The sequence below is a fragment of the Eublepharis macularius genome, chromosome 12 (assembly GCF_028583425.1).
Source record: "Eublepharis macularius isolate TG4126 chromosome 12, MPM_Emac_v1.0, whole genome shotgun sequence".
Taxonomy (NCBI): domain Eukaryota; kingdom Metazoa; phylum Chordata; class Lepidosauria; order Squamata; family Eublepharidae; genus Eublepharis; species Eublepharis macularius.
Window position 1 is genome coordinate 64,164,783 of NC_072801.1, and position 26,588 is coordinate 64,191,370.

Below are 26,588 nucleotides of genomic sequence, written 5' to 3' on the forward strand. Positions count from 1 at the left end.
GCAAGTGGAAAAGTTAGAACAGCCCAAGAGCGAGCCAGGCTGGCTGGCTTTTGCAGCTTGGGAAGAGCAGCTGAGGCTTGGCTCTGCTTTCTCCTAGCTGCCGGCAACCCTCAGAGCCAAGCTACAAGTGACGCCTTACACAGGTTGGACACTTGTCAGCTTCCCTCAAGTTTTGATGGGAAATGTAGGCGTCCTGGTTTTACAGCTTGGCTCTCCATTACAGCTGCAAGACCAGGATGCCTACATTTCCCATCAAAACTTGAGGGAAGCTGACAAGTGTCCAACCTGTGTCAGGCGTCACTTGTAGCTTGCCTCTCAGGGGCAGTGTCCCACCAGAACTTTCCCTGTAAATTAAAAGGTTGGTCTGCCCTCAACTGGAGCTGTTCCGTCATTGCACGTAGAACCAAATGAAGAGGAGTCCTGGATAGAGTTCGAGGGAACCTTTTGGGACAGCAGGAGGGAAAAGGAGGACTTTTGGGTATAGAAAGCATTGCTTGCAAAGTGCTTGCAGACATGGGCAAACGGCCGTGGGGAGAGGGAAACCTAAGGGAGGAGTAAAAGAACAAACACCAGATAATGGAGAGGCAAGAAGTTTACCTTCTGTAGATTGGGGTTAGTGTATCAAGAGGCAACAGCGTCATGGAGGGTGATCATGCTTTTGCAATTTTACCAAACAATTACCCAGAAATTTCTGGATTGCCTTTGATCATGTATCTTAAGAGGGGAGGGATATAGTAAGTGTTCTGGGAGCACATGATGCTTCAGCATTGCTAAAGCTAAACAGCTGTGGACCTGATCAATCCTCTGGATCAGGGCCCACTTGAGGATGGGCTATAATAAAAATGCATCTCAGAGGTACCACCGAGCATAGGTTGTTTTTTAAAAATGGATATCATTTTCACTGCAATGCCACATCCCTTAGCATGCACCTCTCCATTTGTCAAAAGTTGTGAGTACACAAGGGAGAGATCAGCACTTTGAAGAAAGAGAGAGAGAAAGAGAGAGAGAGAGAGAGAGAGAGAGAGAGAAAGAGAAAGAAAGAAAGTGATAGGCACTGTGAATTTTCTCATTTTTGCCTTCTCATCCTCCATTTCAGGCTTTGATTGAGCTCTGGTTTGATGTTCTTGAAAATAGCACCTGGGGAGATAATGTAGAAATGGAGGCATATGTCAGCAGGTAAGTTTATGCTGTCTAGTAGCTTTTGGAGAGTTTGTACCAGGGGCTGTATAGAACATGGAGCGGGGGGGTGGGGGGAGAATGTTGGGAGGAGGAGTTTGGTGGCAATGGCAGAACATATATGTTAAGGAAATGTCAGACTATGGAATCCCAGTTATCTAGAGTTCGTCTCTCCCCCCCCCCCCCTTCTGCAAGAAGCACAAGGTTTCTTGGTTTCAAAAGGTTTATTGGAAGAGTGTGCTCAGGATACAGGTGTCCATATTCCAGGGGCTTGAGGCCCTTGGCTGAACGAAAGCTTTGTTGAGAATGACACATGAAATGAAAGTAGCAACGTTTCAAACACCCATTCCCAGCCTCCCCCCCTTAGTCCTGTCTGTGAAGGCATAGGAAGGCGAGGACGTCAAGGTCGTCGGCAGGAACGGGCTGATAAGGATTATTCGCTCCCATGGATATATGCGGCCTGGGTAGCACCTGGGCCTAGAGGGAGAAAACTAAATAACTACGAATTATAGCATGTTAATATGGCGTGACTCTGGCTAGAGAACTGACAATTGAACTGACACTCTGACAGTAAGTTCAGGGAAGGCTTTGATAAAAAAGAGTGCCCTGAGGAATAAGGACCTGGAAGAGGAGAAAAAAGTGGAACGATATGAAAGAGAGAGAGAGAGAGACTATATCATATAGAATAGTAAAGCAAAAAGCACAGAGATAATCATATAATTTATTTAAGATGTCTAGGAAGCTGGACCCTGATCTGGATAGCCCAGGTGAGCCTGATCTCATCAGGTCTCAGAAGCTAGGCAGGGTCAGCCTTGATTAGTAATTGGATGGGAAACCTCTAAGGAAGACCAGGGTTGCAGAGGCAGGCATTGGCAAACCACCTCCATTAGTCTGTTGCCATGAATACCCTGCCAGGACTTAATTGCATGGCTGTGTAAGGACACACAGAAGAACCAAGACAATCTCTGGATTTGATAACGTTTTTTGTATTCTTTACATCCATTTGTCTGTTTTGCAGCAACAATGAGAAGAATGATACTCTTCATGACAACAAGGCTACTCGCAGGATCCCTGTCCAGTATCCCATCAACATCATTGTCAAGGGGTAAGAGGAACCAGTAACTTTGCACCCCACACTCCCTCTAGAGCTAGGGCTGTGTTTTGTATAATTCCATGTAAGTGCCCCACAAGTGTAGAATCTGAAAACAGATGCAGAATTCACCATCACGAACCTCTTGGACCGAAGCTAATGACTCCCTTCTGCTAAGCTGGATCTGCACTGCTCCCTCCCAAGGTTTCTCTGTATTGGAGGAAGACGTAGTGGAATTGAGTCCTTGGATCTAACCCCTTCATTTTTACTGTATTTTTTAAAAGCTAAGTCCCTCATCTTTGTTGCAGTGGTGGTAAGCCTGAAAATCTGAGGGCAACACTTGCGTGAGCCAGTTTTGTGTAGTGGTTAAGAGTGCGGGACTCTAATCTGGAGAGCCGGGTTTGATTCCCCACTCCTCCACTTGAAGCCAGCTGGGTGACCTTGGGTCAGGTCAGTCACAGCTTCTAGGAGCTCTCTCAGTCCCACCCACCTCACAGGGTGTTTGTTGTTGTGGGGGTGATAATGACATACTTTGTAAACCGCTCTGAGTGGGCATTAGGTTGTCCTGAAGGGTGGTATATAAATGGAATGTTGTTGAAGTTGTTGTGGGGCTGGGGAGGGAAGATGAGAGCTGTTTTCTGGCTGCTTGGTCCCTGCGTATATTCTTTCCCTGTCCTAGATGAAGCAGCAGAGGGTTAGCTGTTTCACTCTGTTGCAACCGAACCAACAAAGGGTCTTGTGTTGATTTAAGGATTAATATGTTTATTGTGGTATAAACATTCATGGACTAGATCCCACTTTGTCAGATGCCATGAAGTGTAATCCTCAATTGTGTCTGTGTGTGTAATCACATGACTATAAAGGAACAATTACAAGCAGTTGGACTTAAAGACTGCAAAATACAAAAAGTGCAGTCAGCGATCTTTCTGTGGGCCAGAAGCTAGCCATTTGAAATGTTGTCAGAAAAGCTGAGTGGGAAAGAAAAGGGGAAATGGGTGTTAGGGCCTTGAGTGTTCTAGTGTCACTGTTGTCTAGAGGACTGGACAAAGCTGACTTGATATTCAGCTTTGATCAAGTGGAGCGCAAGTGAATGGCAAGTGAACAGGGAGGAATACATGTGAGTCTGTTCACTTGCCAGGCAAGTGTCATTCGTCACTTGTAGCTTGGCTCTGAAGTCCCAGAAAACAATACCCCTTCGCAACAAGACTAAGCTTATTTCCCCTACCCCTTTTCTCCCTATTTAGTACTGAGTGGTTGGGCCTTCCATGGCAAAGGTGACTACAGTGAGGTTATTGGACTGGCACATTGTTCTGTTAATTTTGGCTGATATAAAGGGGTTGGGCTCACTCTGCCCCTAGAGTCTTGCCCATCTCGCCTTCATGTTTGTTCTTTTTCTATTGCAGCCTAGAGACATCAGTTCAATACATTAACTTCAGTTCTGTCCATCAAGAAAACAAGACTGTGATGCATTCTTATGAAGTGAGTGAGTAACAGAGAGAAAGAGCCAGCGAGGCCATGCAGAATGGGAAGTTTAGAATTTTCCTTTGTTCAGGATCTGAAATGATCAGAAAATATCTTGCCAAATAGTCACTCTACAGACGAATTCTGTACGGAGACAACCCATGCTTTGTGCAGACACTCATCACCTCGAGGATTGGCTTCTGTTAAAAAAAAGCAACAACAGCATGCAAAGAGGCTCAGAAAGCTGCTGCCCAGGAAGGGAAAACTTCTGCCTTTCTCCCAAGCTTTTCCCCCCATGTAAAAACAGTGCAAGGGTTAGGGTTAGACCAAACAAGACGAATTACTTGTGCAGGGCATGAGTAACCCTAACTCCTTTCTGCTACTGAACATGCACAAAATACCTCCATGTGGAGCAGCAGAAATGTCTCCCCTCCACACTGTTTTTGCACGGAGGTGGGGGAAAGCTTGGGCAAAAGGCAGGAGCTTTCCCTCCCCCGGCAGCAGCATTCTGAGCCCATTTGCATGCTATTTTTTTATAGAAGGCAATCCCTGAGGTGATGTGTATCTGCACAGAGCACGGGTTGTTGCCATGCAGAACTTGTAAAAGAAGCAGGGCTCATTTCGAGGGGGAACATGCAGGAACGCAGTTCCAGTAGTTCCCCAAAGAGGTCACATGACAGGTGGCTTCACCCACCTGACTACTGGCCATTTTGGGCCTGTTTCGGTCTGGATTGGGGCCAAAACAGCCCAAATCGGGCCTCTGATGGGTGGTGGATCACTCTTCCACTCAGCAGTGGCCCGATCCTGACCATTTTGGACCCCTTTTCGGCCATTTTCAGCCCCTTTTTGCCATTTTGGGCCCAATTTCGGCCCTGAATGGCCAGGATTGGGTCCAAAACAGCCAGGATAGGTGATGTCAGGGGCCGTGGCATATGCAAATCAGTTATGCTAATGACACATTTCTGGTGCTGGCAAGGGGTGTGGCATATGCTAATGAGTTATGCTAATGAGTTCCTCCAGCCCTTTTTCTACGAAATGACCCCTGAAAAGAAATAACGTGTAAAATGACTGTAAGTTCCAGCCTTCTCTTGCAAACTTGCTCACCACAGGTTTCTCCATTCTATTTAAATCAATTAGGACTTGGAGAGTCCAGAACTTACTTCCTATGCAGCTCTGGCTGCTGGAGATGTTTGGTCTTTGTTACTTTAGAGGTACAAGGAATTTTGGACTAGAGAGCTAAGCATGCTGTAGGCAGCCGTGGGGAGGGGCATGGCTGTCTACTAGGGACATAAAGAGATTGCATATTGTTAGTGAGAAGAGAAGCAAATTTAAAGATTGCTTTGCTGGGTCTGCCCAAAGTCCATCTGCGTGTGTTCTTTTTCACAGACAAAGGTCAGATAGGTAGATCCCCCAATAGGGTTGCAAGCCTCCAGTTGGTAGCTCTCCCGGAATTACAACTGATCTCCAGGCCACAGAGATCAGTTTCTCTGGAGAAAATGGCTGCTTTGGAGGGTAAACTCTATGGCATTATACTCTCCCCTCCCCAAATTCTACTCTCTCCAGGCTCTACCTCCAAAATCTCCAGGGATTTTCCAACCTAGACCTGGCAACCAGTTAGGAAACTTAGAAACGGAGTCTGTTTTAGGGACAAATGGCAGGTTTTACATATGGATCCAAAATCACTAGTTACATTTAGAATGCAGGTCTTTGGTATCTAAACAATGCCAGTGGGCTAGATTTCCTGCTCCCTAACAGAGAGTCACGCTTTACTTACCTCTCCCAAGGACCTTGTTCCTGGGGGTGGGGCATTGCTGTGTTTTATGGGGAATATAGGAATATACTGTGTGGTGCAGAATCTGTTTCAGTTGTGCTTTCAGTTGATCCTGGAAAAGGAATGTCTGAGCAGTGCAAAAAGTAGAAGCAGCCTGTTTTGTTCAGCCCAGGCCTGCTATAGCTTGAAGTTTAATTTGTTGAGTCATCATCCTCTCAACCTCTTTTTCGTCCTCCTTCCAGGTGAAAAACATTCCCTGGGGTGCTTTCCCACCTGCTGCAGTGACAGTGTTTGTGAAGGTGCCAACCACATTTCCTGCTGGGCTGATATGGGAGGTTGATAGTGTCCGAGCTGTAAGTATTATATGGAAAGACCTGGGAGTCAGCTGGATGCATGGGGTGGAAAAACACCACCCCATAGAGTGGATTCACTGTATTACTCCTAGCAACATGCCAGGAAGATGAAGTATGGCCAATGGGGAGTAAAAATCAGATACATCATATATCTGAATCTCAACATAGCCCCATCTGCGGATACTTAAATCCACAGATCGGAGTAATCAAGAAAAAACCCAGATTTTCCTGCAACCTTGGGGGACCCCGGAGGTTGGCAGTAAAATCTGTAAACGTTAAAAAAAAAAGAGGTGTGCTTAAGGAAACAAACAAGTAAAAGGGAACGGATAGGGGCAGAGTCACTTCTAGGGCTGTTATGGCCTTAGAGGAAGGAATTATCAGGGCCGGATCCAGCAGCAACCACCAAACAATACGACATGCTTTACATGACTCACCCAGGACTGGCTGCTTGCTACTGTTCAAAAACAGCCACCCCATGAAAACCAGTGTGGTGTTTTGGTTAGATTCGTACTAGGATCTGGGAGACCCATGTTTAAATCGCCACTCTGCTGTGGAAGCTCACTGTGTGACCATGGCCCAGTTACACATTCTCTGCCTAACTTACCTCACGGGGTTGTTGTGAGAATAAAATGATGGAGAGGAGCATGATGTAAGCATCTTTGGGTCCCTGCTGTGGAGAAAGGCTGGGGTATAAATCAAGTAATAAAATGAGAGGGCAGATAAAATGTAGGTTGGTTGGTGATGGGAAGAAGAAAAGGAAGCAGGAAAATGGGAGAGGCGTGGCGCAGAGTAGTAAGCGGCAGTACTGCAGTCCAAGCTCTGCTCACAACCTGAGTTCGATCCCAGAGGAAGCTGGGTTCAAGTAGCCGGCTCAAGGTTGACTCAGAGCCAAGCTACAAGTGACGCCTGACACAGGTTGGACACTTGTCAGCTTCCCTCAAGTTTTGATGGGAAATGTAGGCATCCTGGTCTTGCAGCTGTAATGGAAAGCCAAGCTGTAAGACAAGGATGCCTACATTTCCCATCAAAACTTGAGGTAAGCTGACAAGTGTCCAACCCGTGTAAGACGTCACTTGTAGCTTGGCTCTCAGCCTTCCATCCTTCCGATGTCGGTAAAATGAGTACTCAGTTTCCTGGGGGTAAAGTGTAGATGACTGGGGAAGGCAATGGCAAACCACCCCGTAAAACTTCTGCCAAGAAAACGTCGTGATGTGACGTCTCCTCATGGGTCAGTAATGACTCGGTGCTTGCACAGGGGGACTACCTTTCCCTTTTTTTTATGGGGGAAAATAAAGAGGGAGGAGGAAATGAATTGTTTCCTGCAAGTCTTTGCGGGTCTGCGGGTCTGCCACTTGCAATCTATCATTTATATGTCGCAAAAGGGATAAATTCTCTTCTTCTTAGGAAGACTCTGCGATTTGTGAACTTGTTCAAATGGACAACAGCACAGTAAAGACAAATGCCATCAAGGACCGTCCTCATCTAATTGAGGTAGATGATCTCAGTATGACAGTCACAAGAAAGTAAAAAATGTAATATATGGCTGTGTAATGAAACAACATGAAATGGTCAGGTCAGGTCCAGTTTTGGGGGTTGGGGAGAGAGCAGCCTCTGCTGTTTCCCCATCTCACCACCCCTCCTGTCATCTCCCCAGGAAGTGGAGCAGCCCACAATCGTTTCCTCCTTCGGGGGTCTGTAAACACGGAGTAGCAAGCTATGAATGCCCTATAGTACTTCCCGAAATCTCATGAGCCCTATTGAACATTCCTGCTTTGCTGCACTGTGCTTAAAAGATGTGTGGGCAACAAGAGGGGCAGATGCATTCGCTGTTTCAGAATGAGGCAGTGGGGTTGAAAACTGGGGTGGGGGGGCGTGGCAACCACAGCTGTGGGTTCAGGGAGCAGGTGGCCTCAGGTGGCACCCTTGATTAAGTCACTATTGAACAAACTTACTCTTGAAAATGTTTTTAAAAGCTCTAGAAATCAGTTGTTGGTTCTTGGAGTTTTTGGAAAATGTCAGCAACCTTTAGTTGTGGCCAAGTAGCTGCTATAAGCCTCCATTCCTTAGAACACTCCCTCATTGGGGCATTGAGATCCCTCATCGTAAATCAGGGAATCTAAACTCCGTCTCATGCTCAAGTTTAAATTGCTGAGCAGCAGGCTTTACAAGTCGTGGTAAACAGTGCCTATCTTTTAAAGTGGTAGAAAGACAATTTTAGGGCATTTGCTCATAAATAACCAGTTTGGATGTACCCCTTTCTTTAATACCTTTATTTTCTTTTTAGCAATGTGCAGTTGACAAATACCACATCTATCAGTGCAGCCTTGGACAGATACAATCTTCTGTAATAAGTGTTACGGGAACGGTGTATGCCACAAGCAAAATTGAGGTAAAGATTTCTGAATTATCTGAAAAAGGTACCTTAGAGGGGATGCCATCTCCTGTCTACCCTTAGAACTGGGTGCAGGCTTAGAGAGGGGTTGGAAGTATGGAATCCTTTCCTCATGTTGTGGGTCCCAGGTCCAATTTATTTGAAAATGCAAAATTTAAGACAGAAAGGTCAATATATTCAGCATGGGGATCACACTGGACAGAAATTACAAGCTCTCAGGGCCAGTACTTTGTTATGCTTATACTTGCAGTGGTATTTCAGATAATTCATTGTATGAATTGCATAATTTACATGAACTGATTTGGTTGAAAATGCTCCTGTTTTTATATTAGATTTATAAATTACATCTGTGGATAACTTTGAGTGAGTTGAGAGCCAGTTTGGTGGAGTGGTTAAGAGCGGCAGGACTCTAATCTGGAGAACTGGGTTTGATTCCCCACTCCTCCGCTTGAAGCCATCTGGGTGACCTTGGGTCAGTCACAGCTTCTCAGAGCGCTCTCAGCCTCACCCACCTCATGGAGTGATTGTTGTGGGGATAACATAACACAATTTGTAAACTGCTCTGAGTGAGTGTTGTCTTAAGGGGCAGTATATAAATCAAATGTTATTACGTTATTATTATTATTATTCCATAAACCTCTTGAGACCTACACTGTAATATTTGTTGGGACAGGATGGGAATATGAATATAGACTACTACCAATTGGTTTCCAGTAGTTTAACATGCACAGCCAGCCCATTTGCAGCACTGAGTGCTTGGACGCTGGGGTTTTCTGCATATGAATTTTGTGGTCCAGTGTGATCGAATACTCACTGCTTCTTTCTTTTACCAGCGTTTCTCTCAGTCCAGCTTCTGCACAGCTTCATGGCTCACATTTGACACCAGAAGATACTCCAACCAGTACGGTACTCAATATGCGCAGTCTCAGGTAGCAGAATAAGCAGATGCTTCTGAAAGAACCCTTTCCTTCCTTTACTGCATAGGGGGTATCAATGCTGTTTGCAACATTCATTCATGACATTCCGTCCACCTGAGAATGTTGTGAACCACCGGATGTCTAGAGTGTGTGAAACAGTATCTGCCTTTGTGGGCTGTGTGGTTGAACATAAATTGCTTTGGTGCTGTGCACATTACTACTTTTAAATGATCAGGGCATGCAGCAATTGCAAGCTGACTTACTAGAAAGCAGGGCTTTTTTTCAGGGGGAACGTGGGGGAACGGAGTTCCGGAACCTCTTGAAAATGGTCACATGGCTGGTGGCCCCGCCCCCTGATCTCCAGACAGAGGGGAGTTGAGATTGCCCACCATGCTGCCGAGCGGCGCAAAGGGCAATCTAAACTCCCCTCTGTCTGGAGATCAGGGGGCGGGGCCACCAGCCATGTGACCATTTTCTCTGAGGGCAACCCACTGAGTTCCACCACCTCTTTTCCCAGAAAAAAAGCCCTGCTAGAAAGTATGTTGATGTTAATGTTTTTCTCATAGATTATTTGCCCCAGGTTTGATACTGCGGGGAAGCATTTTTTCTGCCACTTCCCCATAGCATCTTTCCCTGCTAAACAGGCTTACTCAAAACCTAGTCATTGGCAGCAGAGTGACTTATGAAATGTTGATGTTTGAATATATTGGGTCGCATCCAGCAAGGTTTTTATGGTGGTGAAAAGGGAAGGGAAACGTCCCCTTTGATCACCAAAAAGGCTCTGCTGGGGATTGTGGGACATGTGTGGGGGGAAAAGCGATGTACAATGGGGGCTGTAATAAGTATGGGACAGATTTAATGAACAAAACTGATTAGATCCAATCCATAGTCTGGAATATTATGTTAATGAATAGATTAAAATACAATTAATATGAGGTGGATGGGAAGAAGGGTATATTTGAATAAGAAATATAGAGAGAGTGATAGTACTCACTAGGGCTATCTTGGAGTAGATCAATTTCAGTTTAGGGGAAGGGACTGTGGCTCATGCCTTTGGATGCAGGTCTTGGATTCAGTCTCTGGTATCTCCAATTAAAATATCCCAGTAGCAGAAAATTTTTGTTTGCTTGAGATCCTGGAAAGCCATTGCCAGTCAGAGCAGACAGTCCTGAATAGATGAACCAAAGATATGATTCAGTATAAGACAGTTTTGAATGTTTATCGTAACCTAGAGAAATTATCAGAAAAGTATTTTTGCCGATTTCATTTTTTCTCCTTTCTCTTTTGGGGAGTTATCTATTTTTGATGTTTTGGTTGAATGTAACAGTTATTTGTGAATGTTGCAAATATTAAACTCTGCATCTTGGTCCCCCCCTTGTTTTAATACAGTAAAAAAATGTACATGTAGCCCCAGGCTATCAATCTCAGATTGCACCCAATATGACTTGTGTTTGATGTCCCTTCTCTCTCCCTCCACATAGGTCACTACAAAGGTAGATATGATTTTCGTGATGGATTATCTCCCTATTATTATAGGCAGTGCTATAGGAGGCTTGTTCTTGCTTATTCTCATCATTGTGGGACTTTACAAGGTAAGTTTAGATGTGTTTTGGGAATCCAGGGCCATTTCCACACTACTCACCTTCATCCGGAACGGGGCACAACGGCACAAAAAAAACATGGAAGATAGTGTCTTCTAGTACGAGTTTTGCACGACGTTGCACAAAACTCGTGCGAGAAGATGCTATCTTCCATGTTTTTTCGTGACGTTGCGCCCCATTCCAGATGAAGGTGAGTAGTGTGGAAATGGCGCAGGGTTAAGACCTGGAAGATTGGCTACTTTTAAGAGCAATTGAATAAAAACAGTTTTTTAAAAAAATAGTAAAGTTATGATGGGTCATAGCCATAAGGAATCCACAGCACTATGGAAATTTTTACAAGATTATCTTCAGCTCTGTTCATACTTAATTGAGTTATCTCTGACATGGAAAATCTGTTTCAAGGCTAAGAGGATTCTGCAGTATGATACATTTTTAAAATGAATTTCAACAATTGAAGAGCGTAACAATTTGTACATTGTTCCTGCTTAATCCTGCCTGTGGTCTAAGATTGCTAACATCCAGATGGGGCCTGGAGTTCTCCCAGAATTACAGCTGGTCTCCAGACTACAGTTCCCCTGGAGGAAATGCAGGGTTACTAGCCACCTGGTGTAGGCAAGGGATCCTCCCCCCCGGCTCCTATTTCCCATCTGCGCTTGGAGTGGCAAGTGGGAGAAATTTTTTAGAAAATGGCTGTTGGGTCAATGGTGTGATGTCGCTTCCAGGGAAAACACAGAAGTGACAACAATCCTCTCTAATCATTATCGGAAACTCCATAGAGTTTCTGGCAATTCCTAGAGAGGTGTGATGTCACTTCTGGGTTTTCCTGGAAGTGTCATCATCCTGTTGCTGATGCTCCCCCTCCTGTACAGTTTACTATCATTTTATAGTATTTTTCAGTGTACAAAGTGCTATTACAACAATCACAGAAGTCAGGTTACATTGTATTGTTCAGGATTACCCAGGGAGCTTCAGACGTTTGACTGGACATTTGAAGCCAGGGTCTCTCACATATGGACTAATATCTTACCCAAACTGCTTCTAATGTTTTCCTTCTCTGTTGCCTACAGTGCGGGTTCTTCAAGCGTAATTATAAAGACAAGATGGACCATGAAGGCGAAGCTGAGAATGTGTTCCAACCAGAAGGCAACCCTGAGGATGATGAAGGAAAAGTAGTACCATTGAATGGAGAAGCAGAGAGCAAATAACCAGGGGTTGCTTCCACACTAGCCATTGGGTCTGGAATGGACAATGGTTTCAACAATCCAGATGACATTGCTGGCAAACTGTTACTGTCCTGCATTTCTTGTCTTTTTAATGTGGCTTTTAGTGGTTTTTTTTTTAAACATACTTAATTGCAATGCCAGCTTGTCTAGTAGAGACAGTCAAAATTGCAATGCCAGCTTGTCTAGTAGAGACAGTCAAAATTGCAATGCCAACTTGTCTAGTAGGGACAATCAAAATGCTATTGAAATTTCTCAGGGTTGCTGTCCCTTCAAATTCTGCTCCTTCCTCTCCATTTCCAGCTTAATTACTTCCTGTTCACTCAGAATATCTGAACTGTTGATTATTGATCTTGGGGTGTGTGCATGTGTGAAATACTGCTTTTCCCTGTGCAGTTAAAGCCATTGCCTTTTCTGTTGAAAAAATGGTTGTAATCATATTACAAAACGACAATAAGAAATAAAAAAGCCTTTGACTGCAAAAAGAAAAGTGCTGCGTAAGCCACGCTTCCTCCCAATAATGGCGAATTAGCTATTGATTCAGCAATGCTGCAGCTGAATTGGAAGTAATTAATCAGATTTAAAACCAAAGTAATTAATTAAGGGTAAAACAAAAGAAAATTGCAGGAAGAAGTAGGACTTTTGCTAAATGGGACTTCTGAATGAAAATATGTCATGCTGCCATTTTCCAAGGCCAGAGGGCACAGCCCACACCCTTGGCTTCTGTCTGCCAGGTACCCAAGTCCTGTTTTCACCAGGATGTTCAGACTTACCTCATTGACTGTGTATATAACTAAAGAAAGGAAAGATGATGTTTCATAGCTCTCCTCCAGGAGTTATTCTTGGTCCCCTGGCACTTGATCAACCCTATTCAGTGTCCACAGCATTCCACAGCCCTCCTGCCTGCTGACTTCTTTCCCTGCATGGCAGTGAAGGAGTTAACGTCGAGGGCTCTGTTTGTCACAGCCAGACACTCTGTTCAGCTCTTTGGTTGCTCCCCAACTGCCCCTGGATTCACCCAATTCCTTCTTTTTCTAGAGAGCTCCGCCTGGTCTTAGACGCGCATTAATGACATCACTTCCGGTGCCATCCAGTCATCTGTTTGCCACAGGAACTACTCTGATAGCCCTGGCAAAGCTCCTGCAGGCAGTGCTCCTCAATATAATAGGGTTTTTATGTGGAATATAGTTCTATTTTAAGTGTCGTGTAGAGCCAACAAATTTGTTCTATTTCAGCCGATTGTAGAAAAGGAATAGCTGGACTGTGCAACAGTGTCCTAGTGTGGAAGCAGCCCCCTGACAGTTTCCTCCCCCAAAATCACAGTCAAGATACTTGACCTAATTGTTTGTAGAAGGGGACTTCTCCTGTGCTGCAAGTGAGGAGGACTTTTACTCATTTCCTTATTTGTACAACCTATTGCAGAAAACAAGATTGTTACTGCAGTTAGTTCGAGTTACCACCGGACTTCTGGAAAAGTACTGTTTTTGAAAGTTCTGAAACAGAAGATGCCACGTGCACCATGTGACAAGACGGAGAGGAAAAAGAGTTGAAAGCAGAAGCTATGGACTAAGGCATTTGTGTATCTCTGCTGCCACCTGGAGGAAAGGCAAGGGACTGCTGTGTATGTACAGATTATCATGGTGGTACTCAGTCCACTGTTTGGAGAGAGCCACATTTGCAATTACCATCAATCCAAAGGGCCACACCACGAGTGTGTGCCCTCTGTGCCAGCCCACCAAAAACATACACATACAAAAATGTAAGATATAGCTATTATATATGTAATATTGTGTAACTATAACCTTTTAAATTTCCAGACTACTTCTGAGCATGTATGGTTGTCTCTTCCTTAGAGAACTTTGGCCAGCTCTTACATATCTGGAGTGAGACGAAGGGCTTCCTTATCTGCCTTCCGACTCTCTACAGCATGAGGCATAGCAGCACATTGGAGGCTCACAGCTCACCCATCCACCAGTCCCTGTGGTGATGGCTTTTTGAAGGGTGGAACCACTTGGCAACCACACGCCCTATCGGGAAATGGTCTTGTTCACTTTCCTGGGAGTTGGGGCAGGTGCCACACTGGAGAACAATGCTCAGAAGAGCACTAGCCTGGCGGCATGTCAAAGAGCCACATATGACTCCTGAGCCACTGAGTGAATATCTATGTATTATAAGCTCCTTTCCTAGGTAACCAGCTCAGAGAGTCAGAGGAAAAATTGGGAAATTATGTTCTCCCAGTTCCTTGCTGGTTTTAACCCTAATGAGGGTCTGTTCTTCATCTGCTGGTTTCATATCTGATAATTACCTGTTTCCAAAATATTATTTCCTTAGGTTTGTTGGGAATTGTTTTACTCTTCCTCTCTCATATTATTTTCCTTGCAATGTCCCTTCCCCGCCCCCAAAAGTGGTTTTTTAAAAAAAAATTGAACATAATCAAATACTTCATGCTTGCCAGAACATAACTGCTTTTCTATAGTCCCCACAGTAAGAGACCGTGTGGAAAGATCATTTGGTAGCTAATTTCATACAAATGTAGCCCTGTCCAGAATCCATAGCAGAATTAGATCGTTTTATCATGAGTGGATATCATTGGCCCAGACCCTAAGAATTTGGCTTATTTGTGTGATTGTCTAGTTCCAGGCCAGTGAATTTTGATTGGCTGACTCAGACATCTGTATGTGTACAGTGATTCTGCTTGCAAAAATAAGCATAATGTTCAAAATCCCTAGGGTTAATATGCATAAAAAACATTCTAAAATAATTTGGAAAATGATTAGTCTGGTCCAGGAACTTGAAGAATTTAGGACACAAGTGGAATCAAAAAGAGCATTTATTAGTTCGTAAGAGGGAAACATGAATAAAAGCAGTAAATCAGTGTTACAAAAATAACTACCATTGGGGAAGGTGTGCAGCATGCAAGGGAGTTTAAAAGGCTGTTCTAGTTAATACTGGAGTTTTACATATTGCCTCAGATTCCTCTGGGCTCCTAAATAATAAAACGGTAACAGTGAAATAAAATGGTGCTAATGTTTTTGTTTTGCTCAGAAAGCACCTTTTAGCCGTTGATTTCAATGCTTTCAGCCTGAGGCAAAGTGCCCTTCCTATTACATCAAGTCTGGGGATGAAGCAAAAATTTGCTCACATAGCAGGGAAAGGCGCCCACCTCTTTACAAAAAGGCACCTACCTACGAGGGGGACCATGATCCATTTTCAATAAGAGCAAAGGATGCATCTCCACAGAGGCTTTCCTTTGCCTTGGCTTCCAAACTGCAGCAGTGAGCAAACACACATCCTCCTCCTGTAATTGCCCATTTTCCAGGATGTCCTGTCTACATTTTTATTTAAACCTGGGTTGGCATGAGCTTCCCAGAAAGAAAGCAGTCCAAGCATATCCACCTGGATGGGAAGCGTGCCTTTTGGATGGGCCTGCCTATGTCAGCCCCGTTGTCCTTCTGTGACTCCCGTGGTGACTACCATTTTCTCCAGCATGACAACAGGTTTTTTTTGTAAAAACGAAAAAGGCAGAAAAAGTCAGTAATTGCTATTACACTATTGTGCAATAATGTTATAACACTATTACAGTCTACTGCCATGAGATCTACTAGTTCCTCTGATCAAAAAATGAAGTCTCTAAGAGCTCATGGCAGAAGACAGTTATATGCTATTTCACTACAGCACAATGTGCTGTGTGTATGATGTGCCATCAGGCTGGTTCCATTGACAATGCAATTGCCTCTGCATTTGGGGTAGCGATAGGAAGGAAACAGAGAATCTGTGTTTTGGGATGCAACCACAGTTCGTGTTGGGGAATGTGGCACACCATGTACATAACTGAACGGTGAAATTTTAAAGTCACCCGATTTGGAATTAATTTGATCAGCAAATGGCACAGGACTTGCAACAAGACGAGGAGTTAGATCATCACAGAGCTTGACCATGAGGCAGCTGTTTGATGCCACCCATCACAGGCATGCGGGTATTGGGGTGAGGAGCATTTTTCAAGTGGAAAGCAACCCCAACACAATCTCCCACAAATACGCTTACGGCCATGTGGATCGCGGAACCACCAAGACTGCTTTGTGTTGATGGACCTTCGATATTTCTCTCCACTTCTGTGTCAACGACTTGCTGGTTTTTGGCTGTAATATGCACTCCCTTGGCAAACCATTCGCATACCCTTGTCCACTAAAGCCCCACCAGTCACTTTAATTCCACAATCTCCTCCTGCTCTTCCTCCTGACCACCCTGTCTCCAACTTTTCTCCCCCAAGTTATCCTCATCATCTCCCTGCCAGCTCTGTCCCTCACCATCCTCCCCACTGTCCTGCCACTCTGGTTGCACACCTGCGGCCTGCTGTCTGATCTTGTCGCCTGAGGCACACCCCTCCCATTCTTCTCTTGTGCTTTGGTCTGTGTCATCCTGCCACTCTTGCTCCGCACTGTCATCCCGACATGCCTCCCTCAAGTTCCGATCTCCACCACCCAGGAAACCCTCCTCTGCACTTCCGTCGTCGTCATCGTCATCCTGACACTCCAGCCTCATGCCGTCGGGATCTTCGTCTTGCAAATCCTCCTCCGCCTTCTCGTCATCATCCTCCTGACACTCCAGCCTCATGCTGTCTGTACCACTATCCTGCAAACTCGGCTCCACAATCTCCCCCTCCTCCTCCTGCCATTCTACCCTCATGGCTTTCTCTATACCGCCCTCCCGACCCTGCCTCATGCTGTCTTCACCATCATCTTGCAATTGCGGCTCAACGCTTTCATCAACATCTTCTTGCCAGTCTGGCCTCTCGGTCTCCTCCCCCTCGTCCTCCCATTCCTGCCTCATGTTTTCTTCCTCTTGCCACTCCTGCTCCATTATCCCTAGCCCATTGCCTTGCCACATGCTGTCCATGCCTCCTTCCATTCCTTGCTCCCCAACACCTTCGATCCCTGCAGCTTCCCACCCCTCCACCAAAGCCAATGTCTCTCCTCGCCTCACGTGGGCCCGCCTGTGCTGAGAAAGTGCTGACTTCTGGCCAAAGCCCCTCCCGCAGTAAGGGCAACGGAAGGGCTTTTCACCAGTGTGGGTGGCTTGGTGCTGGAGGAGAGCGGAGCTACGCACAAAGCCTTTCCCGCAGTCAGCACAGGAGTAGGGCTTTTGGCCAGCATGGATACGCTGGTGTATATAATAGGTGGAGCTGACGCTGAAGCTCTTCCCACACTGACTGCAGCAGTAGGGCCGTTCGCCAGTGTGCGTGCGCTGATGTTGCAAGAGGGCTGAGCTTACGCCAAACCCTTTCCCGCACTCATCGCATTTGAAGGGTTTCTGGCCTCTGTGCACTCTCTGATGCTGCTGGAGGTTGGAGCTCTGGTTAAACCCCTTCCCACAGTCCGGACAGCGGAAGGGCCGCTCGCTCATGTGGATCCTCTGGTGACGGATGAGATGGGAACTCTCAGCGAAGTGCTTCCCACACTCAGGACAACCAAAGGGCCGCTCGCCAGTGTGGGCACGGAGATGGCGGACCAGGTCAGCACGAAGGCGGAATGTCTTGGTACACTCCCCGCAGGAAAAGGGTCGTTCCCCAGAGTGGAAACGCTTGTGTTGGGTGACCTTAGAGCTCTGCGAAAAGCATTTCCCGCAGATGGAACAGACGTAGGGCTTCTCGCCTGTGTGGATCCGCTTGTGCTGGATGAGATCGGAACTATGGCTGAAGCTCCGCCCACATTCGGGACAGGTGAAGGGGCGTTCACCAGTGTGTGTCCGCTGATGGATGATGAGATTGGAACTCTGCGAGAAGCCTTTGCCACAATGAGTACAGCGGTATGGCTTCTCACCTGTGTGAGAGCGCATATGCTGGACCAGGTGAGAATCTTGGCGGTAGCTCTTGTCACAGTGGGGGCATTTATAAGGTTTCTCCCCTGTATGGACACGACGGTGCCGAACCAGATGAGAGCTGTTGCTAAAACTTTTTCCACAGTCAGGACAGATAGTGGCTTTGGGTACCTTGTCACTATCGGAAAGGTTGTCAGTAGAGTCCTGCTCCACAACAACTACAGATTCACCGTTACTAGCCTCACGTGGAGCAGTATCTATTGGATGACCTTCTGCTGTGATTTCCTTCTCTGGGGAGTCTTCTTCCTGAATCTCTGCTCTTTTATGAATCTCCTTTTCTTTCCATATTTTCTGGGGTTCTGCTTCTTCCTTCTTCTGATCCATCATCTTGATAAACTCTGTGAGAACAGTATATCACAATTATATCTCTCCATTGAAAACTAAATTTATACTTTTAGATCGTACACAGAGCACTGGGAAAGCAGTCTCTATATTTATAAAAATAACAAGAATAAACTCAAAAGGAAAAGAACCCTGAAACAGATCCATCTCGACGTCAAACTGCTATAAAACATCGCAACATAGGTCCCCAACCGCTTTGAACCTGCAGGCACATTTAGAATTCTGACAGTGCGGTGGGCACAGCTACAAAACGGCTGCCACAAAATGGTTGATGCGGGAGGCAAAGCCAGCCACAAAATGGCTGTCACAGCTTACCTTCGGTCACACAGTGAGGATCCTTTTTGTTTTTAAAAAATCTGAATGACCAATTAATACTCTAATGGCCAGTCAGAAGCCATGCTTTGCAAAAGCCCCACCCATTTTCTAAAAACGGCATGCACGAGGAAAGGTGCTGGTGGGCACAATTGTGCCCATGAGCACCATGTTGCAGACTCCTGCATTGCAAGATAAAGTGGATCATGAAGGCAATTTCTGCTACCAGAAGAAAACTGATTGCCATTCTTTTTTCAATCTATACTCTATCATTAAAAGAAAATGACACAACTATGAATAAATAAGAGCATTAAAAGCGAATGGCAATCTATACTCTTCTGGAATCTTTATTAAAAGGCTATTATAACCTCTTTTGTATGGGTTCTATGGACTTAGGAAGCAAACTTTCACACAAATGTAAGTTAAATTTTTTCCCCAAACCTTTTATCAATTAGTACAATACAGCTATTTTTCAAAAAAGCAAACTAATAACTGGAACCATACAGGAACTTTTAGCCAACAATGTCTTTGAAAACCACTCAAGATAAGAAGTTCAACTTGTCAGATTCTTTCAAGTGATTTTGTCCTTTGCCACAATCCTTCCAGTATGAAGCAACTGGAACCCAGGCTTCTGTCCTCTTCTTGGGGAATGACAGCCCTTATTCAAAGTGATAAGAGCATGTAAAGTGTTATCAAGCTCCCAGCAGCCAATCTCTTCCTCAGCTGCCTGGCTCCAGATACTAACTCCGCCCTACTAGGCTAAACCAAATTAGCTCATGAGGGTTACACTATCAATACCTGATGTTACTATTTTCCTTATATCTAAAAACTTGTCTGTAAGAATTGAAAGGAATTATAATTCGGCTTTCAAAGAATGTCATGTTACAATTCGTCACCTGTGTGCAGGGCTGAAGCCCAGAACTTTGCTTTCTTCAACTATTCAACTTTTTTAATCTGGAAGGGATAATGATTTATCACATTTTGACTGAACGCCTACCTCATTTTAGTCTTGCTCTTAGTCAACAATACATCCACATTTGGGGTGGGAGAAAAAAGAATGCAAGACTTGCTTCTAGCATCATGGAAAGCAGCAAAAGAGACTTAAGTGGTCCTTAAGTAATGTCTATTACCTGAGAGGAGAGGTTGATGCAATATTTGAGATCACCAAGAAAAGACTGTATGACTCTATGGCTTTGGGTGTGAATTAATGAAAACTTGAGGGGTGGCGGTGATGTGACGGGGTTCTCAATAGGGAAATGAGACGCGCGTGTTAGTAATTTGTCCTACATTCTTTTTTGATATCTCAATAAAGACAGTGAGGAATACTGGCTTTCTGCAGGCTAGCTAAAGAGGGTGTGGCAGAGATGAGACTTTGTGGTTCACAACTGTATTATTGATATCCTACACAGAGTAACTGAATCTAAGCCTACTGAAATCAAAGGCACAAGATTACACTTTCAGACATTATGCTGCGCTAGGTCACCACATTCCTCACCTCTTACAGTCTGTCCTTCCCTGGAGTCCTGGAGATCCAAGACACATTTTTCTTTCCCACTTTCCATATGGAAAGTAACAGCAGTGTTGGCACTCGGGGCTCCTGACTGTGGAGGGGGAAACAGGATGATATATAGTGAAGGCATATAGGTATCTATGATTTGAAGATCTGTAACCAATCAAAATAATAATTCTGTGCCGGTATTCTCCAGAGGCCTACAAGAGAGAACTCTTGATACTATACACACAATCCAGAGCTCCACAAACCCATTCTCACATGCTACAAGTCTTTAGGCTTCCCAGTTGCCTGCCAGTGGCAGATAATCTCCTAGGAGTTTGCCCCATTGCCCGCTGATCACTGGCGATCGGTGGGAGGTGACAAACCCCCTGGCGATTGCTTGCCACTGGCAAGCAACTTGGGAAACCGTGCCCCAGACACGCTCCCAGTGGGGAGTGACAATGTCACTTGCTGAAGTGACGTCATCGTGCCAGCTGCAGACGTGCTGCATTTTGCTGGGTCCAATTTTGTTCCCGAATGGGCCAGAATTAGCTGTGTGCAAAGCAGAGGACCATGCCAGTGGCCGGTGTGATGACATCACTTTCTGAAAGTGATGTCATCATGTTTCTTGATTGCAAGAAGAATACATCAGGTGAGTCTCGGGTCCCCCGCTCCCGCTGGGAGGATATAGGGGCCTGGGAACCCTACAAGTCTTAAACATCACCTTGTATAAATCCAGAGCCCTACGGCAAGACTACTGCTCTATTAATAAACCCACAGAGCATGGTCATACAGTCAGTCTGTTCACCACACAACATTGTTACTTTTTTAAAGGATCTGAAACCAGCATAATTCCACAGGAACAGGTGGCTGGGTTTGTCTGCAGTAGAACAGCAGGATTTCAGTCCAGCAGCACCTTGGAGAGGAACAGGGTTTTTGGGGTATAAGCTTTCGAGAGTCGAGAGGAATCTGTAGAAAGTAGCTTTAACTCTGTAAAGCTTTTATCCCGAAAATCTTGTTTGTCTCTCAGATGCCACTGGGCTCAAATCCTGCAGCTCCAATAGGAACTATCACTTCAGCAACACAGCTGTAACCAACTGAGGATATTTTGCATCCTATACATTCACCTGCAATGTCTTGCACTCCCAGGCTGGAAGGCAGACTTCTTTCCTAACTTCCCCATCCCTGATTTTTTTTTTGGCATTCCTGTCATCGTTACAGTTTCCTGACTCCATTGCAATTTTTGCTCCCCACCTCTTTTCAGCAGCGCCATTCCCCTGCATCTCCCCCTTATGCTGCCCAGTAAGACGCTGCTTCTGCAGCCACGTCAAACCTTGTTATCTGCCGTTGTCTCCCTTGCACGTTCACGGCTGGCTTTGTTTTTATTAAAAGAGTGGGCATGGGGATGCCCCCGGGTGCCTAGCTGTGGAGGTCCGTTTTGCAACAGGAAGGTCCCTTCATGATTAAGACCCTTCCACAACTGTACTTCCTTCTAAGTCCTTTCTAGGATATAGCAGCTGTACTATCTCTACGGTTTTAACTCAGTCACTTCCTTTATCTGGAACTGTCATGCGAGCCCTGTAGTTTGCAGGAATATCCCTTATTCTAGTGCGTTGCAACCCGATACACTACAATGGTTTATTTCAGACAGCAGTTACGGAATCGGATTTTTTTTTTTTGGCTTTTGAATTTTTATGATGGTGATCCTCCCACAAACATTAAGCAATTGCTTGTTTTAGCATGAGCAATGGGGTTAGGAGAGTATAATTATTCAGAATTGCGGGATTGCATTGCAAGATTCGGGTCCAGTAGCACATTCAAGACCAACTAGATTTCCCGGGTATTGCACTGTTAATGCAATATTACTAGCACGACAAATGTTATACTTGCTACTTTAAATAATTAAATGCATACATACATGCGTGCATTTATATGCCCTGTTACATTGTGGATTGAAATGTCTTTGAAATTGACTGTACGGACTCACACTATTTAACCCGTCTTGAGTCTCAGTAGAGGGACGGGCTATAAATAACGTAAATAAATAAATAACGTAAATGCATACTTACCATAGCTCAAGCAAGCCTATTCTTTTCCGATTTCAGAAGCTCAGAAGGGTCGGCTTTGGTTAGTAATTTGATGGGAGACCTCCAACAAAGACCAGAGTTGCAGAGACAGGCGATGGCAAACCATCTCGGTTAGTCTCTTGCCTTGAAAACCCACTAGAGAGCGCCCTCAATCAGCTATGACTTGATGGCACTCTTCACCACTGCGCACACAGTAAGCAGATACGATGGATCCGACCGCAGCTAGGCTGGAAGGCCTGCGTACATTCAATTTATAGAAGGCGTGCGATCGTATTAGGTGGCCCTCCATCGCGGTGCAATCACTACATAACTACAGTTAGTTATTCCTGCCCCTTTACCTCAATATCAGGTCTGCGTTTGCAAGATAATATTAACAGTACAATCCTAGACAGAGTTACACCCTTCTAAGCCCACCATTGACTTCAACCGATACAGAAGGCTGTAAACGCTCTTTAGGAGTGTGCTGTTAATGCGCTGTTCTAAATATTTCCTTATTACTCGGTATGGCAAAGGTGACAATTTCTTTAAGACTGGGATGGAGCTGAAAGCTTTCTAGTTTCCACGGTTGTGGTTACGATTTCTTACTGTTTCCAGTTTGCACACGAGATGAGACGACCTTGCCTTTACTCTGGACCCATCATAAACGAACCAAGAGTAGCCCGTAACATTTCTTTCATTCCAGCCAGTGACACTTTTAAACCGGTCTAAACACACGGTCCCACAAGCCCCAAGTCCAACCAAGTCCACTTGCTTCTAGACTCTGCAATTGACAGTTCAGCCCTAAACAGTTACTAAGTCCATTGATTTCAGTGGCCTTAGACTGGAGTAACTCTGTTTAGGATTGCACTTTGAAATACTTGCATCCGTTCATCCCGGGCCCCTATTACACCATCTTACAAACTGAGACGACAAAACGCATCCATACCTCGAGCCCATTATCTTTGCAATCTGCAATCTTTCGATAGACAGGCGAAGGTTTTTTTATTGAAAAGAGAGGCGGGGGACATGGACAGGAATCTGGTTGCCTCTTTCACACACGTGCTCATTCACACATTCATGTCCCTGCTCATTTTTACGAGCGAGGAAAACACACACATGCGCGTGGCTGGAAACACACAGAAGGCAAGACGGCGCAACTTCCCGCGACTCGGTCTGCTCCCCGTTGGCCGGCCGCCCCTTTGACTCCGCCCCCAACTCAGGGAGCTCTATAAATAAGCTTCCCGCCTTGCGCGAGCGACTAATTTTCCCGCCCACGCAAGATTGTTGGTGCGAGACGTGTGGCTCGCGCCGCTGTTGACTGACTACTTGCCAATTTACCCTACAATTTTACCTCAGGAGTCAGTCTTCAGATAGTGCAAGAATTAAGAAGCAACAAACAAAATTTAAAGTGTGTGTATGGAGGGAGGGTGCCCGCTGCTGCTGTTTTCTGCTTTTCACCGTTCAGTATAAGAAGTAGCATTTTATACAAACCTTCCCAAATGGTGGCAGGGAAAGCTCTGTTTTTTAAAACATGGGCAAAATTTAAGTATACCAATTTACATTCCCGGACCCAAATTTATGATTATACAAATATAATTTACTACAGTGCCAGAGATGTCTGGGACAGCAAGAAGACAGAGCTCAGCCTCTGGAATGCCATCTGACACTCAAATGTTTACAAACGCCTTCGGCAAAAAAACAACAAACCCACTTCAGCCTTTCTTTATTAGGAGTACCGGGGACACCTCAGACTACAAGGCACACACATAGACGAGCACACAAAAATAGGGTTGTCCTGAAAAAGCAAACATCTGGTACATGGCAATGAAGTACATTTGTTACTGTGCTGATGCAGGACACGCAGCACTTAAGTCAAACTGTCCACAAAACCATTTTGTTTAGCAAGTGGGGCTGATCCTCTACCCAATTACTGAGGCAAGTCCTGAGGTGTTGGCAAGTGTTTCTTGGTCTCTGCTTGTTCCCAATGATCCTGGCCCTTGTCTCTCCTTCACTCCCTTTTGCCTGTCAGCACACCAACAACAGCTTCACAAATAGACATTGCTACACTTTGGGTGATGTTGAACTTTATCATCACTGAAGACAATCACATGCACCGACTCCATTGAAGTAGGATTATTTATACCAAGACACATGTAAGGGATTAGCCACATTATAAAATAAATTGATTTATTTCTTGATATATACCCTTCAGTCAACCTTTCAAATGAGAAATACTTTAAAAAAATTAAGTAACTTGGCATTCTGCTAGACCCTGCCAGCTGCTGGATCCCTCCTGAGGAAGATCATCTGTGTTTGTTCTGGCTGCTGTGCCGTTCCAGAAGGGAAGCCTTTGCCAAATAGGAACATAGAAAAGGATGGGGCTGGTAGCTGTGGATGCATCCCCATTATTTATTCCAGCAACTGGTGACACCAGCTTCTCATATTCTTTCAGTCACTGAAATATGCTGCATTATTTAGTGAAACTGAAAACAAACAAACAAACCAGGGCTTTACATCTCTCTGCAAGTCATTAGAAAAAAACTGTACATATCACAAAGGATCAGCATTGAGCTGTAATGAAAAATGCGCAGAAAGAACAAACATTGGGCTTTCTCCTTTTTCTGCTGCTACTGCCCCATGCGCCATTATGTCCATTAAGGGCCTTTTGTCCATCCTCTGCAGGAACAGGTGCATTGGACAACATGACTATGCCAGTTAGGCCATCTATTTTTATCTTGTCATTTTCTCACTAGAAAGTTTATATAGAAAGGCTTGTTCAGACAAATGCTGAAAACTCCCCCTTGTTTTAAGAATATTATATGAACTATGATGAGATGAAGAATCAATAAGAGTTTAAATTTCACAAAATCCCAGCTAGGCTCTGACCCATAACTTTGTATGTAGTGTTGTTGTGGTAATTCACTACATTAATAAAGGACTATTCAAATTCTCAAAGGTTTTCTCTTCCGCTACAGCCATCCGGCACATATGAGAACCGAATAACTTCAAGTAGTAGTTATCATGGAAACCGATTCTGAGGCTTGCCACCAGAATACACTAAAATTTCTGTTTTGTGGGCGTAAAACGTTGCATATCCTGTTAGTGACTGGACTATAAACAGTCTGCTTTCCCCAAATGCTGGTCATGATCCCACTAGGACTGATAAGTGAAATGGGACTGAAAGTCTCTTGAGTTACCTCAGGCTGAAGATAGAGGCATGAAGAGAGGAAGAATGGCACTGGTGAAGTAGGAACTTGTCAGGGTTTGAAGCAACATGAAGGAATCTAGAAGCGGTACAAGAGTTGTATGGGCTGGGCCTGTGAGCCCCCAAAGATATTTCAAGATTGGATGTGTAAGGAGAGGTCTAAAAAATTAGGAGGAAGCAAAATTTCATAAAGCTTGAGAGATACTGCAATAATTCATTTATTACAGCATGAGAAAAAAAACACATTTCCCTTTTGCAGTTTGAATCACAACAGACAAAGTGTCCTGTCCCCCCTTCCCTTGCCTTTGCTCCCCACCACTGAACAAGTTCACTCTGAAACCAGCACTACTTGCAAAATGCCTCAAAGATCTCTAGTGTCCTCTTGATCTCCCGGATCTGTTTAGCGAGCGTGTGTACAGGCTGCATGGAACGGTCCAGCTCCTCGCATCGTGCCATCAGGGTGTACATCCCTTTGATGCTCATGTCTACGGATTCACCCAAGCTGTCCACAGCATCCCGGTAAGTCTGGATGTAGCCCACGCTTAAGGCTGTCATGTTCTGGATAGAACCGTTCAAGACTCTCAACATCTGGTCCACTCTCTGTGCAACATCCCTGGCCAGCCTCTCCAGATCCCGAATCACCTCTGGGTCGATCGGAGGGATATCTGCGGCTTTACCCCTTACAGACAGCTGCGATGACATCGAGGAGGAGGTGGTGGGCTCCGTATCATCCAGGCTCCCCCGAGAGCTCATCTTGATCTTCATCTGCAGATTGTTGGCCACAAAATGGGTCAGGTCCCCATCGTGGCTCACTGTCCCCTCCAGCTCCAGCGCACTGGATATAGTGGCCCTCCTGCCTTCTTGGGCCTTGGAGGCTCCATACACCTGGCTGATGCCATCCAAACTGTGACTGTCCAACAAACGGCCTCCTGCCATCCTTTCCCGGGCTGCCACTCGAACCGGGTTGGGCAGCTTCCTGGATTCTTCCCCCGCCACAGAAGAGGACGACGAGGAGGAGGAGACTGGCGTCTGGATGTGAACCTGGGCCATTATGTGCTGACCCTCCATCGTGCAATCGAGAAGCGAGAATGAGGGCAGGGGCAGCCGAGGAAGCAAGCAGCAGAGATCAGGGTATTTAGAGGAGGCACTTCGGGGGGAAAAGAGAGAGGCGAGAACCCGCGAGGTGGATGCAGCATTCCCATTTCCTGCATCTCAGCGGCCGGTGACCTCCGTGCGCCTTTAGTGGGAGGGGAATCCACGCGTAAGGGGCGGAAGGAAAGAACGGGTTGGTTAAGGAGGACGCACGGAGGCTT

At 45.3% G+C, this 26,588-nt stretch overlaps 3 protein-coding genes across 3 annotated transcripts in view; 1 reads left to right on the top strand and 2 right to left on the bottom strand.

Annotated features, from left to right (window-relative positions):
- ITGAL (integrin subunit alpha L) overlaps positions 1 to 14,816 on the top strand; it is a 65,748-nt gene extending 50,932 nt beyond the window's left edge. The window contains exons 22-30 of the mRNA XM_054992814.1: positions 1,097 to 1,176; positions 2,195 to 2,281; positions 3,670 to 3,745; positions 5,741 to 5,851; positions 7,256 to 7,342; positions 8,136 to 8,240; positions 9,077 to 9,172; positions 10,642 to 10,752; positions 11,829 to 14,816. Of these exons, the coding sequence (XP_054848789.1) occupies positions 1,097 to 1,176; positions 2,195 to 2,281; positions 3,670 to 3,745; positions 5,741 to 5,851; positions 7,256 to 7,342; positions 8,136 to 8,240; positions 9,077 to 9,172; positions 10,642 to 10,752; positions 11,829 to 11,966 (891 nt within the window). The 3' untranslated portion in view covers positions 11,967 to 14,816. The remainder of the gene's footprint in view (positions 1 to 1,096; positions 1,177 to 2,194; positions 2,282 to 3,669; positions 3,746 to 5,740; positions 5,852 to 7,255; positions 7,343 to 8,135; positions 8,241 to 9,076; positions 9,173 to 10,641; positions 10,753 to 11,828) is intronic.
- Positions 14,794 to 21,438, bottom strand: LOC129338514 (zinc finger protein ZFP2-like). Its single transcript, XM_054992815.1, has 3 exons — positions 21,338 to 21,438; positions 20,008 to 20,113; positions 14,794 to 18,196 (listed from the first exon to the last, which is right to left on the bottom strand). The coding sequence occupies exons 2-3, from the start codon at positions 20,072 to 20,074 to the stop codon at positions 16,182 to 16,184; spliced, it is 2,082 nt and encodes a 693-aa protein (XP_054848790.1). The 5' UTR covers positions 20,075 to 20,113; positions 21,338 to 21,438; the 3' UTR covers positions 14,794 to 16,181.
- Positions 21,439 to 23,919: 2,481 nt separating this feature from the next.
- Positions 23,920 to 26,518, bottom strand: BORCS6 (BLOC-1 related complex subunit 6). Its single transcript, XM_054992817.1, has 2 exons — positions 25,268 to 26,518; positions 23,920 to 24,553 (listed from the first exon to the last, which is right to left on the bottom strand). Exon 1 carries the CDS (start codon positions 26,341 to 26,343, stop codon positions 25,621 to 25,623), a length of 723 nt encoding a protein of 240 aa, XP_054848792.1. The 5' UTR covers positions 26,344 to 26,518; the 3' UTR covers positions 23,920 to 24,553; positions 25,268 to 25,620.
- Positions 26,519 to 26,588: the final 70 nt, after the last annotated feature.

Coding starts and splice junctions, on each gene's coding strand:
- LOC129338514 (XM_054992815.1), bottom strand. CDS start 20,074: ATGGAAAGTGGGAAAGAAAAATGTGTCTTGGATCTCCAGGACTCCAGG. Junction 18,197..20,007: donor GGAAGGACAGACTGTAAGAG/GTGAGGAATGTG, acceptor CTGTTCTCACAG/AGTTTATCAAGATGATGGAT.
- BORCS6 (XM_054992817.1), bottom strand. CDS start 26,343: ATGGAGGGTCAGCACATAATGGCCCAGGTTCACATCCAGACGCCAGTC.